General features: G+C 41.7%; 1 protein-coding gene across 7 annotated transcripts in view; it reads left to right on the top strand.

Moving 5' to 3' along the window:
• The window catches only part of SLC25A13 (solute carrier family 25 member 13), a 189,770-nt gene that overhangs the window by 148,550 nt on the left and 25,623 nt on the right, over positions 1 to 15,597 (top strand). For all 7 annotated transcript variants that reach the window (XM_049641497.1, XM_049641493.1, XM_049641492.1 and 4 more), the window contains one exon: positions 10,406 to 10,546. In XM_049641497.1, coding sequence (XP_049497454.1) covers positions 10,406 to 10,546 — 141 coding nt within the window. The remainder of the gene's footprint in view (positions 1 to 10,405; positions 10,547 to 15,597) is intronic.

Below are 15,597 nucleotides of genomic sequence, written 5' to 3'. Positions count from 1 at the left end.
CAGTCACATTCTGAGGTATAGGATTAGGTCTTCAACACACAATTTTGGAGGGACCCAATTTAGCCTGTAACACTAAGGGTTAGGCTAAAGGTTCTTTTCTCAACTTGCAGTGAGGACTGAACTTCCTGACTGTACAAAGTGATAACGTCTCGTGTGATGGCACTGGGCACTGGATCCAATACTTTCCTTTCAGAGCAAGTTAGAGGGTGCGGGGCCTCTTGGCCTCACATCCCCTCACAGTTGCCATCTTCTTTGTGAGATTGTTGAATTCCTGTATTCCGTGTTGCGAAGTACCTGACTACTGTTGGGTACTGTGTTTTAATTTAGTTCATCCACTACTATTTGCTGAATACTTTTTTTGTACCTGTGATCTTTTTTTTTTTTTTTTTTCTCAAGTAAGCTCTATGCCCAACATGGGGCTTGAATTCACAACCATGAGATCAAGAGTCGTGCACTCTGTGGACTGAGCCAGGCACCTCCCTGTGATCTTTCTATATGATGATAATATCTGTACTACATACAAAGTATTTTCATGTCTCCATGTAACATTGAGTTAATAAGAGAATAAATAGAAAATACCTTAAATCTTAGATTTCTTAAGAAATCTTTATTTTTCACTTTAAATACCAAATACTGTCATCACTTGAGTGTTCATTTTATATGTAATGTGTATCATTAGTAATTTACTAGTGTAGACCTTTTTTGTAGTTACAATCTTATTTGTATCCAAATAATCAAAATACTGTATTTAGGTTTTAGTTTAAAAAAGCCATATTCCATAACTTCATATTAATCTATTTTTGACACATGTAAGCACACATTTTAGAATGTCAGTGTGCAATTAGATATTCTTAGCACATGTCATTTTTGAAAAGCACTTTAAATCTAAGTACATTCAATTGAGCATAATTAAAATATCAAGATACACATTCTTCATATACATTTTGCCACTTAATTTTTTAAGTAGCTATAAGTATCTACCATGTGAATTCAAATTAAGGGGAGGTGATTAAATACAGTTATATTTAATGCTTTTAGTTTAAAATGTAGCAGGAATTGCACTATGTTAAAAAAAAAAATACCCCGCTATGTTTTCTGTGGACAGCAGATTGATGACAGGATTGTTTTTTTCTTTTTTTTTTTTTTTTAATGCAAGATTGTTAATAGTTTCTGAATATTCTCAAGACTTTTGGCTAGACTGGTTTGGGGAGGCAAATCATACGAAGCATGCCTTTTCATCTTGTGAGTTCTTCGGACTCAACTCCCCAGGTCCCAAAAAGAATGTTCAGGGATACTATCCAGGTTAGGAAAGAAGCCTTGGAGAAGGGCTTGCTTAGTTCCTAATAGGTGAAAGAAAATGCATCCTACGGAAATAAGAACTGGAGCTTCTGGAGCAGACCTTTACATAACGTGTTTAGGCTGTGGCTGTTTTCCAAAGTTTAATAATAAGCAGGCTGGGTAAGTCATCTTCAAGGCATATAACTTTAAAACCTACTTGTTCACAATTATTGGACCTGAACTATGTTAGGCTCACTTTAGTGTGAAGGTCCCTGTCCTTGGAGAAATTGGGCAGTGCATTAGGGTCCTGCAGTATGTTGCCTTTCTGAATGTTTCTTGGCATTCTGTTTTTAAAAAAGCAGATGAATCACCTCCCAGAATAAAATTACCTATGCAGCATCTGAAGTGTTAACAGTGAACTTAATCATTGCATAACATAGCAAGAGGAATTTGGGTGACAAAATCGTGAAAAAGAAGAAATCAAGCTTATAGTCGCATCTGGTCAGTGAGCCAAAGCTGTGACGGAAGCCACGTTTCAGGTTCTTTGCAGACTGTCTGGCCCATTTCAGAGAGGGGGTATTAGAGGGAAAAAACCTGTAATTTTACTTTGAGCCATGAGGAGTGTGTCATATGAAAAATTAGAGCATTTGGAAATAACGATGATTGTGTCGACAGAGCCCTATTCATTTGAGAAGCTTGGTGCTTGGGCTTCATGCTGACATAGTTGTAGCTTCCATAGTCCTATGTCCCTTTCTGGTTGCTCTCAGCCCTCCTGGATGCAAAGGTGAGTTTATGAAGATCATGAATTTTAGACAGGAATCACAACCACTGAAACTGTCCTAGAGACATGAACTTGGATTTGTATTGGTAGCAAAATGGGGCATCCAGCATTCACCTGGGACAGCTTTAAAGGCCCGAAACATTAGAAGTTGATCTTGAACATAAAGGGCATTTGTGTGGCTTTCCTTCCAGCAGTCAGATTACCTGGTCAGAAGAATGTGCACTGTGCCTCGTTTTCAGCAGTGGGGAACCTAGTCTCTGTCTCAGTTCCTTGTGCAACTGGTGGTGCTCATTTTCAAAGTGGTTTGCTAGTGTTGGGGGCAGTTCACATCTACATGGAACCACAGAAAGCATCCCCACAGGCAGTGTATGGTAAAGTCTGCTGGATAACTCTCTTCTCTAGCCATTGTCATTTTTACCAGCTCCTGCAGCAGGACATGATTGACCATTTCTCTGTAACAAAAGTATTCAAAATTAGAAGTACCCACTTTTATGGAGTGTCAGCTTGAATTTAATTAATAAAGTTAAGTGAATTTAAATTAAATAAAAACTCTCTGGTTATGTGGATAACCACTCTATCACCCATCACTTAGGTGAGTTTTTGTGTCCCCCCCCCCCCCCACCAAACTTTTTTTGCTCGAGACTGCTACTTCCTGCAATCCTCAGTACAACTATGTTTCCCTCAAAAAGAAAGTTTAATGTACAGGTTTCTAGGAAAAGAAAAAACTGGAACTCATTTGTACTGGCTTTGAGGGGGTTTGGTAAGTTGAATGGTAAGCAGTATCATTGATTGAGTATTATGCCAGGCACCGGGATGAGTGCTTTATGTACCTCTTTCCATTTTATCTTCGCACAGTCCTGTGAGTAACAGCCAGAAATGTGCTCTGTAAGGTGTGTGTGTATGGGGGGGGGGTGTTCATTAGTTTTGTTCACTCTTACACATCTGCTGTGGAGTTGGCACACAGTTTTCTTTAAAAAAAAAAAAAAATGCTACAAAGCATTTTGTCACATTGACACTAGCATTCACTATTAGTACAGTGGGCAGTAAACATACCTAGCCTCGTCCGGGTGAGAATCCACATAAGACTGAACTGACTCATTCCTCATCTGCAGGCCTGTGCACACAGTGGGGTCTTAATGGAGAACCCACTGGGTGCTGCCCCGTGGCTCCAGTCCTTTCAGGCAGATGCAGATAAGCATGCCTAAACAGCCCTTCAGCACACTGCATCCTGCTGTGTCGCCCGTCTGTTTGAGCTGCGGGGTGGCAAGCATGGGCCACTGCATCAGACACCTCTTTAGATGTCACTAGGTACTTCATTGTCCTCCTGTCTGTGCACATCGGACTAACTTCACCATAACTTTGTATAACTTCTGGAGAGCCAGAGTGTGATGTTACTCTTGTTCTCAGGGGTCATTTGTTGTTTTGTGTTCAGTTTATGCTTCAGAACTTCCCTTGTCTCCTTGTGCCAAATCCTGATCCATTTGATTCTGTTTGTCTTTGAATCATAAATAGTAGGGAAATCCCGGCTTCACTGTCTGTCTGCCTTCCACTCCCCTCCCCCACCCAGAACTTGTGTGCTGTTTTGCATAAGTGTGACCTAATCCTCCTCAGCTCCAATTTATCTCTTCACTGTCCCCTAGAGCTGTTCTCCTTCATGACCCTAAATGCATTTGCATTCTGCCTTGCTTGCTTCCATAAATGACATCATTCTCTCTCTTTCCCTTCCCTTAAAAAGGTAGATTACACATGGGACGCCTGGGTGGCCCAGTCGGTTAAGCGGTTAAGCATCTGACTTTGGCTCAGGTCATGATCTCGTGGTTTGTGAGTTTGAGCCCCACGTCGGGCTCTGTTCTGACAGCTCAGAGCCTGGAACCTGCTTCGGATTCTGCGTCTCCCCCTCCCTTTGCCCCTCCCCTGCTCGCTGTCTCTCTCTGTCTCTCAAAAATAAATAAACATTAAAAAAATGTAGATTGCACAAATTCTGATTCCCCAGCATCCACTTTTCCATCTTTCCAACCACAGATCACACGGTGAGCTGGACATTGCCTCCCTGTGCCAGCAGATATTGTTGCCCATTTTGTTGTTGGCTTTTTCCCTTCCAGAAGCCCCTCTCTTGACCTCTGTGCCTGGATTGCTGTGCTGTGTGGCGGAGGCTTCTTGTCACTTAGGTCTCCACTGTTGACGTTTCATCTCCCTGCACCCCACGTGAGCTCCTGACTTCAGTTAGCACAGATGGGGGATGACACCCTCCTCTGACTCCCTCCCTAACTCCCAGCTCGCTTTCCCATTGCCTTCTGGATGTGTCACCCTTCCTCTGTGCCCCTTTGTTCCTGTTACACACCTGTAAAAATATGGGTCCTTTCTTTGATCCTACACACTCCTTCTCCCGCATTCTCAGCAGCGGGGCCCGGCGTTCTCTGCTGCATCCAGTGCTCAGCCATCCACCCCCATACCTTCTTGCTGGTGTAATTGTTCCAATTTTGGCCTTTCTTCTCTCTCATCTAGTCTGCTAAAACCCTAATTGTTATCCCTGGCTTTGGGCTCGTCTCCCCTACTGAACTCTCCCTTCTACCACCCGGTCCATCTTTCCGAGACACAGATGGTAGTCACGACACTCTCCAGGTCTAAACCCTTTATAACCTGCGTTCCTCCCGCCGCACGAGCACAGGAAGGCACTATCGAGGCCTTCTGTGATTTGGCCCCAGTAGCCTTCTCCAGCCTTCTTCTCTCGTGGCCTTAAGCAGCTGGCTGGTTCTTCTGTGCTGCCAGGATACGTAGTGATAAATGGTGGAAGTGCCTGTCTGGCTTCGGGCAGGTCTGCTTTGAATATAGACTCCATCTTCCTAGCTCTGTGATCTCAGGCAGGTTACATAAGCTCCTTCACCCTTTCAGTCTCCATTTGCTCACTTATAACACTGGAATAGTATTATTAGCTACCTTATGTTATGAGGACCAACGGAGAAAATTCATACAGAGCTCTTAGTGTAACGTGTAGTACATAGTAAACACTCAGTAAATGCTAGTGGATGATAATGTTGATCTCATAATTATCATCCATATTAAAACTTCACTGGACACACGGTGCTGGGTCTCTTTGCTCTCTAAGTGTGCCAGGCCTTAGTCACTGTGCCTTTGTGCCCTTCTCTGCCTGGATTAGCTAAATCCTAATTGCACTCAGTCACCAACTGATATGTTACTTTCTTACATGCCTTACCACCTCCCCAGGTTATCCCATCCAACAGATATCTTACCTTTCTTCGAATTGCCATGGCAGTTTATCTGGACCTTACCTCTTCTTGTTAGTTAGTTACATTCCCTTTGCCTATGTGCCATGTTTTTTCTTCGTAACACATGTATTTATTGGACTCCATAGAAAATCCTTTGCTTGCTGGCTGTGTAGCCTTGTGTAAGTGCTGTATTGGTTTGCCAGTCCTACCATAACAAAATTCCACAGACTGGGTGGAATTATTTTGTCATGTTTTTGGAAGCTGGAAGTCCAAGATGGTGTCAGCAGGGTTGGTTTCTTCAGAGGCCTCTTTCTTTGGCCTGATGATGGCCCCCTTCTCGCTGTGTCCTCACACTCTCTTTTCATTGTGCACATTTGTGTCCATATCTCAGTTTCCCCTTACTATAAGGACAAAGGCCACATGGGAGTAGGGGCCACCCATATGACCTCATCTTACCTTAACTACTTTTGTGAAGGCCCTGTCTCCAAATACAGGCACTGTCTGAGGTACTGAGTGTTAGGACTTCAGTATATGAATTTTGTTGGAACACAGTTCAGCCCATAACAGTTTCTTTAATCTTTTATGCCTCAATTTTCTCTTATGTAAAATCTGGAAAAAATACCTTTTTAGTGGGCTGAAGATCTGTAATCCATGCAAAGCAATAAATACCCTGATACCCAGTAATGGATGCTTAATGAATATTTATGACCTCACTCCTATTTCAAGCTCCTTGAGAACAGGAATGTTTTCTCACTCATCTTGTGCCCTTGCAGCTCTTAAGACAAACTTTGAGCACGATTGCTTATAAATGTTTGGGACTTTTATGATGTGAATGAATGAATGAATGAATGATCAGGTAGCAGAAGTGAGTCTGTAGTAATAAGCACGTGTGTTTCTTGGATAGATCCAGATGCTGGGTAGGAACTAAGGTTTCAGTAATAAAGAACCTGTAGAAAGGAAACTTATAGACACCTCAGCGTCCCCACTGTAAATATAATGTGCCACCCACACAGAACCAGTTCTAGTGCAGTGTAGAAAATCTTTGCCTGTCCTACTTGCCACAGACTCCAGAAAGTCACAGGGAAGTGATTTGTGACAAAATTCCACACACACACACACACACACACACACACACACAAAACAGCATCATCACACAGCCAGGTCTCTCAAGTGATGAGGGACACAAAGACATGCACAATAGGTGTTCCTGTTCGCGGTCTGTGGATTCAGCTATCTTTGATCTCACGGAGGAGGGACACAGGTAAGGCACTGTGAATGGACAATAGACTGGGAGAGCGGCAGCCAGTGTGCCGCTCAGTGATCAAGTCGTGGTGATGCCCAGACACTGTGCATCTGATGATAAGCATCTTCTCTTGGTGCCTTGGAGTCTCTCATTTCCTTCCAGCTTGACTCCAAAGGACTGATTCATCTTTGGTACCTGTACAATGTGCCACTTTGAGTCTGGAAGCTCTTTCTTTCTGAGCCCACCCGAAGCCAGGAGTACATCATTATTTTTTCTCAGTATCACTACACTTTCTTCCCACTGCGTCTGTTCCCTGCAGCTGTCTGAAGTGGATTTGACTTTTGCATTGTCCTTAGTGATTAGAATTCACTGTGCCGTGCTAAAAGAATTGGTATCTATCGATTGGCTGGGAGTCAGGGAATTGAGTATTAAGTTCTTATTTTGTATATAACATTAACTTTTACAACTATTAGTGCAGATATAAGGTAACGAGTAAGACAGCGATTCTGTGCCTAAGGATTATACCCTTTAATAACGGCACCACTTGGAGACGTACAAAAAGTTTGTTGTGAGGTCAGATGTAAAACATAAAAGTTGCCCTCTGAAAGAAACTGGAGAACTGGAATTAGAAGTCACAGCTGTAAGTAAGCCTGTCAAGCAGCCTCTCAGAATTTAAAGGGATCATGGAGGTGATCCAGTGAAGTAGAGCGATTCTCAAATCTCACTGCACATCTTAATCGGGTTTTTTAAAGAGCAGTTGCAGAATTTCTTATTTATCTGAAGTAGGATTTGGAAGCCAGTACTTTTTCAGAGCTTCGCAAGTGACCATAACATGCGGCAGAGAGGGGCACCATCACTTTGGGAGAGAGGAGAAAAAAACTCTATGGTGACACTACTGTGTCACAGACATCGTGCTGGCTGCGGTCCGTTTGCCATCTCCGCAAGCCTCATATTGAGTGAGGTGGTTTGACAAATGGGACAGGGACTCAGTGTGCACATGCGCGCAGGTGCCTCTGCAGCCGCTGTTGATGAGTGTGCCTTGCATTCCTGTGCTGTTCTTTAAGAAGATCGACAATGCAGACTCCTGTCCGTTCTGCCCTTGATAGAGATGCCGTTACCCACATTGGGACTTTTATAAATCAGCCTCAGATTGGATTAATTCCAGCTCAGCAAATCTTTCTCATTCTGCTCCCATAAAACAATTTTTACATATTTATTTTTTATTCATTTTTGCAACTCAAGAGCTTGGGTCAGGAAGCACAGACATAATCCTCATTGTACCATTGGTGCTGTTACTAAGCCAGGTCCATTTCCTCTCTTCCTTCTGACAACTTTAACTCCCTTATGTCATGTGGAAAGATGCAGGTGCAAACCCACAAAATACTGAGGAGCTGTAGACAGGTGGGGACTTGGCCTTTCTGCCTCCCCGCAGGTCCCAGCAGTGTGGGAACAAAGAACAGCTGTTCTGAGCCAGAGAAGAGGGAGCCAAATGTCTGTGGGACCAGAAGAACACACCAGCCTCTGGGCATATCGCCTCATGCTCTCCTTCCCGCTATCTAAGGGCCTTTCTTGGACCTTTTGATGAATCTAACCTAGGTTTTTTCCTGCCAGGATTGTTTGGCCCACCTCCTGAGAGTCACGTAGGAGAGCCAAAGGTGAGGGGTGAAACAAGTAAGCAAAGAGAGGTGGTCTGTGTGGCCGTCAAGACACTGGACCATACTGCTGCCTTCTAAACAGTTGTAATGTGGTGAGAGGGGTGGGCTTGGTCTGTTTTTAAGATCAAGTGTGTCTTGATTAAGATATCAAGTTGGTAAAAATAAAAAAAAAGTTTGATTTATAGAGAATTAATGGATGAACATATTTCTTTACTTTTTTTAGCTAACATTGCTATACATACCAGATAAGTTATGCAGAGATATTTATTTTTCTTTATAGAAGTAATATATAATCTGTGTAGAAGAAATAAGAAATACAGCAGAAAAGAAAATAAACCACTTGTAATCCTACCACCTAAAAAGCACTACATTGGTGTATTTTCTACACGACGGTAAGGGATAACAGGGGGGAAAGCTGTACATGCATTTGAACATGAGAGTTTATACTTCCCAGTATATATATATATTGGACCTTTTCCACAATATTTTCATTGGCAGCATAGTATCTCCATTGCATGACATACCCAAATTCATTTAATCTATCTCTCATCGTTGGATATTTATATTGTATCTAATTTTTATTTCCAAGTGAATTATGATTTCAAGATCATCTTTGTTTATCCAGTGTTGATTAGTACTGGCCTTTTTATGAGGGCACATACATTGGTTAATGGGGTCAGAGAATCTAATAAGAAGTAGTTTTGTATGATATTAATCCAAATTATGCTTGTTACCGTGATGGCATCTACTGAGCTGTAAAATATCAGCACCATATCTGGTCTAGTGTGGTGGCATCACTAGGTAATAAAGATTCTGAACTATACTGTGTATCAACCTTAGTTTGGAAGAAATAAAAATTTAATATATTTGTGACAAGAAATAAGCTGAAGTACAGTGAGAAAGAATGTAATTGTGTATAATAAATGCAAGCTGAGCTTCAAAATAACTAGCTTAAAACTTCCCTTATAATACACTTTATTGTTTAAGTACGTTTTATTCTTTTTACTTTTATTTTTTTAAGTTTATTCATTTTGAGAGAGAGAGAAACAGAGCACACAAGCAGGGCAGGGGTAGAGAGAGAGGGAGAGAGAGAGAGAATCCCAAGCAGGCTCCATGCTGCCAGCGCAGAGCCTGATGCGGGGCTCAAACCCATGAACCATGAGATCATGACCTGAGCTGAAGTCAAGAGCCAAATGCTTAACTGACTGAACCACCCAGGTGCCCCAAGTCCACTTTAAAGACTTCTGCTGATGATCTTAGAGGTGGGGCACCCAGCCACTGCTGGAATGAAATAATACACATTGCTCAGAGTTTGGGCCATAATTGATTTGATGCATATTTTTACTACTTTGACATTTATCTTCTATAAAAAGATTAATCTATACACAGGTAATACATACATAAAATTATAAGAATATGCAGCTCCATGAAATGGTGTTTGATGATGGACCTGATTTTTTAAGAGAAGACAAAATAGCTTTCATCTAAGTTTACGTGTTCTCTGGCAATTCTTGAATCATTGCCAGAATCATAGAGTCCATCACGGGAGAACCTGTGTCCTCCCTATCTCCTCCTATTTGGACAAGCAGGTTTGTGTCTCTTTATTTGGATACTATTTGATTTTCATTTTAGTGCTGCCTTTGTGCCCTTGGCTTTGAGCCCTGTGATAGCAGTTGTTTGTGCTTCAGGGAATCCATTTCATTGCAAGGACTTTGGTGAAGCCACAAGACATCTGTCTCTGCTCTTTGCCCTCTTTCAACGTCTGCATGAGGGAAATAGGACCTCAGTACCCAAGACCTCCTTGGCAGTAACTGTATTTTGATTCAGACTCATAGTCACTGTCTTTTTTCTTTTTTAATGTTTATTTATTTTTGAGAGAGAGAAAGAGACAGAGTGCAAGCAGGAGAGAGGTGGGGGGCGGGGGAGACACAATCCAAAGCAAGGTCCAGGCTCTGAGCTGTCAACCTAGAGCCCGATGTGGGGCTTGAACTCATGAACCGCAAAATCATGACCTGAGATAAGTTGGATGCTTAACTGACTGAGCCACCCAGGTGCCCCATCTTAGTCCCTGTCGTAATTGATGGAACGAGGATGGAAAACTACAGCCTCTTGAAGATAGAATATTCTGAGCTCCATAGACGATAATCACACCCTCTTCCCGACCTTCCTTACCCTTACCCTTCTGTGATCCTAAATCTTTACTTTTTTTCTCTTTTTCTAGGCAGGAGGCTCCCAGGTGATTTTCACAAATCCTTTAGAAATCGTCAAGATCCGTTTGCAAGTGGCTGGAGAGATCACTACTGGTCCCCGAGTCAGTGCCCTGTCTGTCGTAAGGGACCTGGGGTTCTTTGGGATCTACAAGGTAACTGTCCTTTTAGTCATTTACTTGATCTGTGTTCATCTCCTAAATTAGCAGATGGGGTGAACTATGTAAATAAACTTCTCATCAGCATGAAATTGACTCCTCACATTTTGGTACCTGGAAAAGGCATTCTGCTGGGGCCCATAGGGTGCCTTCATGCATGCCATCAAAAAGCCATCCTTGAGGGCCGCCTGGGTGGCTAAGTCGATTAAGTGTCCAACTTCAGCTCCGATCATAATCTTGCACTTTGTGAGTTCAAGCCCCACGCCAGGCTCTGTGCTGACAGCTCAGAGCCTGGAGCCTGCTTAGGATTCTGTGTCTCCATCTCTCTCTGCCCCTCCCCCGCTTGTGATCTGTTTCTCTCTGTCTCTTAAAAATAAACATTAAAAAAAAAATTTTTTTTTAAAGCCATCCTCAAGACATACTAATCACAGATGACTATGATGTGAGTGTTGCTCAGCAGTTAGCTCTTTGCAGCAACAGTGGCTGGAGCTTTATTTGGATTTGTTACCCATACAAAAAGCTAATTCTCAGTGCTGTCCTCTGTGAAGGGTAGAAACAAAGATCACAGGGTACCATTTTTCGGAAGATGCACTGAGCTCAGTTAAAGGAGAAGCCCGTACTAGATTGGGAATTTATTTTCTGATCCTGTATCTTCCAACCCTGTCCATATATATGCCTTTGTCATAATTATTTTGAATCTTAATTGTCATTTAGAAAATAGTTTTTCAGAATAATTGCAAAACCAGGCTTTCAGAAAATTCTTGAAATTTATTATTCACACTCCTCTACCAAGAAGTTGAACTGGAATATACTAGAACTGCCTCCATATATCCCCAGCCATAAGGCTTTATCAAACATAAGGTGTTTACAATTTTTCAGTAAGAAAGTTAAAAAAATTTTTTCACGGCCAACTTGACTAAGTAAAGTTTTAGGGATAAATAAACCTGAAGTCAGATGTTTACTCAAAATAGTTTTCATTTATTTACACACAAACATACAAATTCCCATCATAGGAAATTGATATGACTTTTTTCTGTCCATACATATCAAGAAATATCTTATTCAAACTCTTTGTAAGAATTTTGAATCAGTGTTTGGATCGCCACCTGTGAATCAACCATTCACATGGTCTTGCCGAGTACATTGTCTGCGTTTTTATCCCACGCTGGCAGGGTGAAGCACTTTTGGGCTCCGTGTGCAGCATTGTCCCTGGAAATTTTATCCCACAGACACACAGCATGAGGACAGTTGTTTCTTTTTTCCTCTTCCCAGTTCATCCTGAATGGACATACCTGGTCCCATAAACAACTTATCGTATTGCTTTTGAGAGTCCGTGTAAAATGCCTTGTTTTGACATTCAGCATTTATGAGATCCTACCCCCAGGAATACTCCCCCCTCCCCTTTTCTTTAATTCAAGTTTTGGAGGTGATTTTGGTATAAACATCCAGTGTTAGTGATGATTGAGGTTGTTGCAGGCAAATCCGCCTGTCCCCAAATGCTACTCTGTACTTCTCAAGGTCAAGTGATTGTACCCCATGATCCAAGACTTTGTTAGACTTGAATATAATGTGACACACCTTTTCTGGGGTTAGTTTTAGGGGGGAAAATCTTGCCTTATATTTAGGCATGTGTGGTTAGGAATAAGCATGCAGATTTTGTAAGTAGTGCCCAAAATACTCAGCCTGTGGTTGTGCAGGGAGCACACTGTTAGAGGCATTTCACTTACCAAATTATTCTCCAGCTGTAAAGGAACAAGCAGTATTATCACAAAGCACAGCACCGATAAATTTGAAGAAGAGTAGTCTTCTTTTCTAAATTTTTGGGCTCTCTGCAGACTGTAGCAAGCGTGGCAGCACGTACGTCATTTTGACAAGATGCCAAGCAGTCTTTCAGCAGGTTGTCTGGTGAAAAGCACTTAGGTACTATGGCAATGACTGCTATCGAAACGTCTCGAAAGATAAAATGGTAAAAACTTGTTTGCTGACACAGAAACGGAGACTGTTAAACTACCTGCAAATGATATAAGACTGAGAGTCCTTTTCATCTTCACAGTATTTCAAAATCTAAATCCCTGCTAACACCCCTTGCAAGAAGTTGGTCTCCTGATTTTGCAGTTCGGAAAATAGAAGCTGCCGATGACGGGTATCTGGGCTGAAACCGAGGCTCAGAAGTTTCTTGTTTCCACTGCTTTCCTGAAATGAGCAGGATTGCTCAAGTTTGAGCAAGAGACCTCTCCCATAAAAAGGTAGTTTAATTACTAGCCTGGTGGTTTAATCCAGTTCAGAGGCATTCCATGGGGCTTGTTGCTGCCTTACAAAATGCTGCTTTTGGAGTATTGGTAATTACCAAGTGAAGTCACTAACACTTTGAGAGCTTCTGGAAACTCGGGTGTCTGTGCAACTCTGCAGTCCCATCCTTTCTGCAGGCCATTGGTGTCAGCGGCCAAATTCACTAAGACTGAGTCTAGGCTTCACTCAGCAGAGAGCTCACCTCTCCATTCTGTTGGCTCAGTCCGGCATTATCACCCTCCGCGACCCTCCTTTATGTTCCCCTGTTCCAGCCACGGGTTTTGTTTCTTGCGAATCTCTCCTCTCCAGTTTCGCTCATCTGACCCCACCCTTCCCTGCTCAGAAATCTTTTAGCAAGTCAAGATCCATCCTTTTAGGGAATGCTGAAGCATTGGAGCTTTGGGACTTTAGCATTTCCATGATTTGCTGTGATTTTGTTTCGGGGTACTGCTTTTTAGTCATAAAGGTTTTTCTGTCTCTAAAAAAAATTTTTTTTAATGTTTTTATTTATTTTTGAGATAGAGAGAGGCAGAGCATGAGCAGGGGAGGAGCAGAGAGAGAGGGAGACACAGAATCCGAAGCAGGCTCCAGGCTCTGAGCGGTCAGCACAGAGCCCGACGCGGGGCTCGAACTCATGAACCGTGAGATCATGACCTGAGCTGAAGTTGGAGGCCCGAAACTGACTAAGCCACCCAGGCGCCCCTCTGTCTCTAGTCTTTTTAAGTTGGGCAGAAAAATGGAAATGGCCTGGAGTGACCTAACAATGTAGAACTTGGTATGTGTCCCTGCAGGTGGGTCTTTAAAAAGAGAACTACTGTCCCGGTTTTAGTGGGGACTGGTGATCTTCATTCTCCTTCCCTTGGATCTTTTGTTTGCTGTTGTTTACATGACAATGTAAGACCCGGGAGGAGTGTGTGGTGAGTGGCTCTGTCTGTGTGTTTAGGCCTGCTGTTTAACCTCACCTAAATTGGACTTAACCAGTCTTTCTCTTTTTCTCCTGAATTGACTTGCAAATTACCCAAGTATTCTGTGACTTCCCAGTAAATGGTAATTAGGACGTTTGCTTTAGAAATACATTTACAACTGAAAAAAAAGTGGATTTGGTAAACATTTCACATTCCTGAGCTTAGAAATGGTTTAGAACAGATATAGTGAACTCTGCAAACAAAGCCCCCTCCCCTCCCCCCCCACCTTTTGTAACATTTAGGGGAGATTTAGTCACAGCACAGACTAGGTAGGTAATTGAAGTAAAGGCAAGAAAATTAACTGCCACTGAACGAGCTATTTGAATATAATGTAGTTTTTAAAAAAAAAAACTACAACATATATTACTTTTCTTAAGAATATATGAGCATGTATTTCCCTTTCCCTACATAAATTTTGTTTATTGCATAAGCCCCTGGAACATAAATAAAATCAATTCCATCATAGAAAAGAAAGTGGTATGCATCTTTTGAATGGTACCTTGCCCATAGGAGCCAACAGAGCTTTGACAAGGGAATGGTTTACACTGTAGTAATGGAAGGAAACATCATTTAACATTAATAAGGGCAACACAGCTGATATAGGCTAAAAAGTTGCTTCCTTAAGCAATGGACAAGTTCATGGTGCTTTGTGAGGGCAAAAACATGGTCAGTGAAGCGGTGACAGCCAGGATATCAAGCATTGTTGAAAACTGCTTTCAGATTATGTAATCACAATTACACTCCAGCCTGGAAGGTGGCCACTTAGGATAGGAGCGGTATCGACTGTGTTCTCACCAAAGGCATTTGTCCCTCTGCATTTAACAGAGCATTCAAATACAATTTTCATCTACATGCAAGTATGTGTGTATGTGTGTTCATTCACATAGTATGTATAAATCAGTCACTGGAGCTGCTCTCCTTAAAATCAGGAAGCAAGTAGTGATACATCAGTACATTCTTACTTATTCTGCTAATTCTCTCAGAGATGTTGTTTGTGTGTGTTTAAAATAGAAGTTTACCTTTAAAAAAAATCAAATAATTCAAAAGATATGTGAAGAAGTAAGACTCTCAAACCCTTACTGCTTCCTTCTCTCTTCAAAAGGTAACCACTATTTTCTTACATATCCTTAAGAAAAAAAAATCTAATTACATCTGTATTTATCTCCTTTTCTCTCTGTGTATCTATCACAAATTATATCAGTTTCAATGTTGTATGTGTGTGTGCACGCTTTAACACAAAGGGAATATTTCTTTTTTTTAATGCTTATTTATTTATTTTTTGAGAGAGAAAAAGGGAGCAGGCCAGGGAGGGGCAGAGATAGGGAGACAGAATCCCAACCAGGCTCCGCGCTGTCAGCACAGAGCCCGATGTGGGACTCGATTCCACGAACTGTGAGATCATGACTTGAGTTAGATGTTAACCAACTGAGCCACCCAGGCTCCCCAAACAGAATATCTCTAAATACACCATATATCTTTTTTAAGTTGAAATGTATAGTTGACACACAATGTTATAGGAGTTTCAAATGCATGCAGTAGACCTTAAAACTCTTTTTTCGTTGTACTTAATAGCTGTGTACATTTTTTTTTTAAGTTTTTCTAAGAAGTTTCCTATTGATGAATGTTTGTGTTGCTTCTAGTTTGGGGATACTATAAGCAATGACAAGGTGAATATCCCCTACAGTGTATTTTGACATAATTTTGTGAGTATATGCAAATGATAAATTCCTAGCAATGAAAATGTCTAAGTCAAGGGGCATGTGCATAGTTTCAGTGTGAATAGATGTTGTCAGA

Source organism: Panthera uncia, chromosome A2 (genome assembly GCF_023721935.1).
Source record: "Panthera uncia isolate 11264 chromosome A2, Puncia_PCG_1.0, whole genome shotgun sequence".
NCBI classification, from domain to species: domain Eukaryota; kingdom Metazoa; phylum Chordata; class Mammalia; order Carnivora; family Felidae; genus Panthera; species Panthera uncia.
Note: the sequence above shows the minus strand (reverse complement) of the source record. Positions and strands in the feature narration are given on the sequence as shown.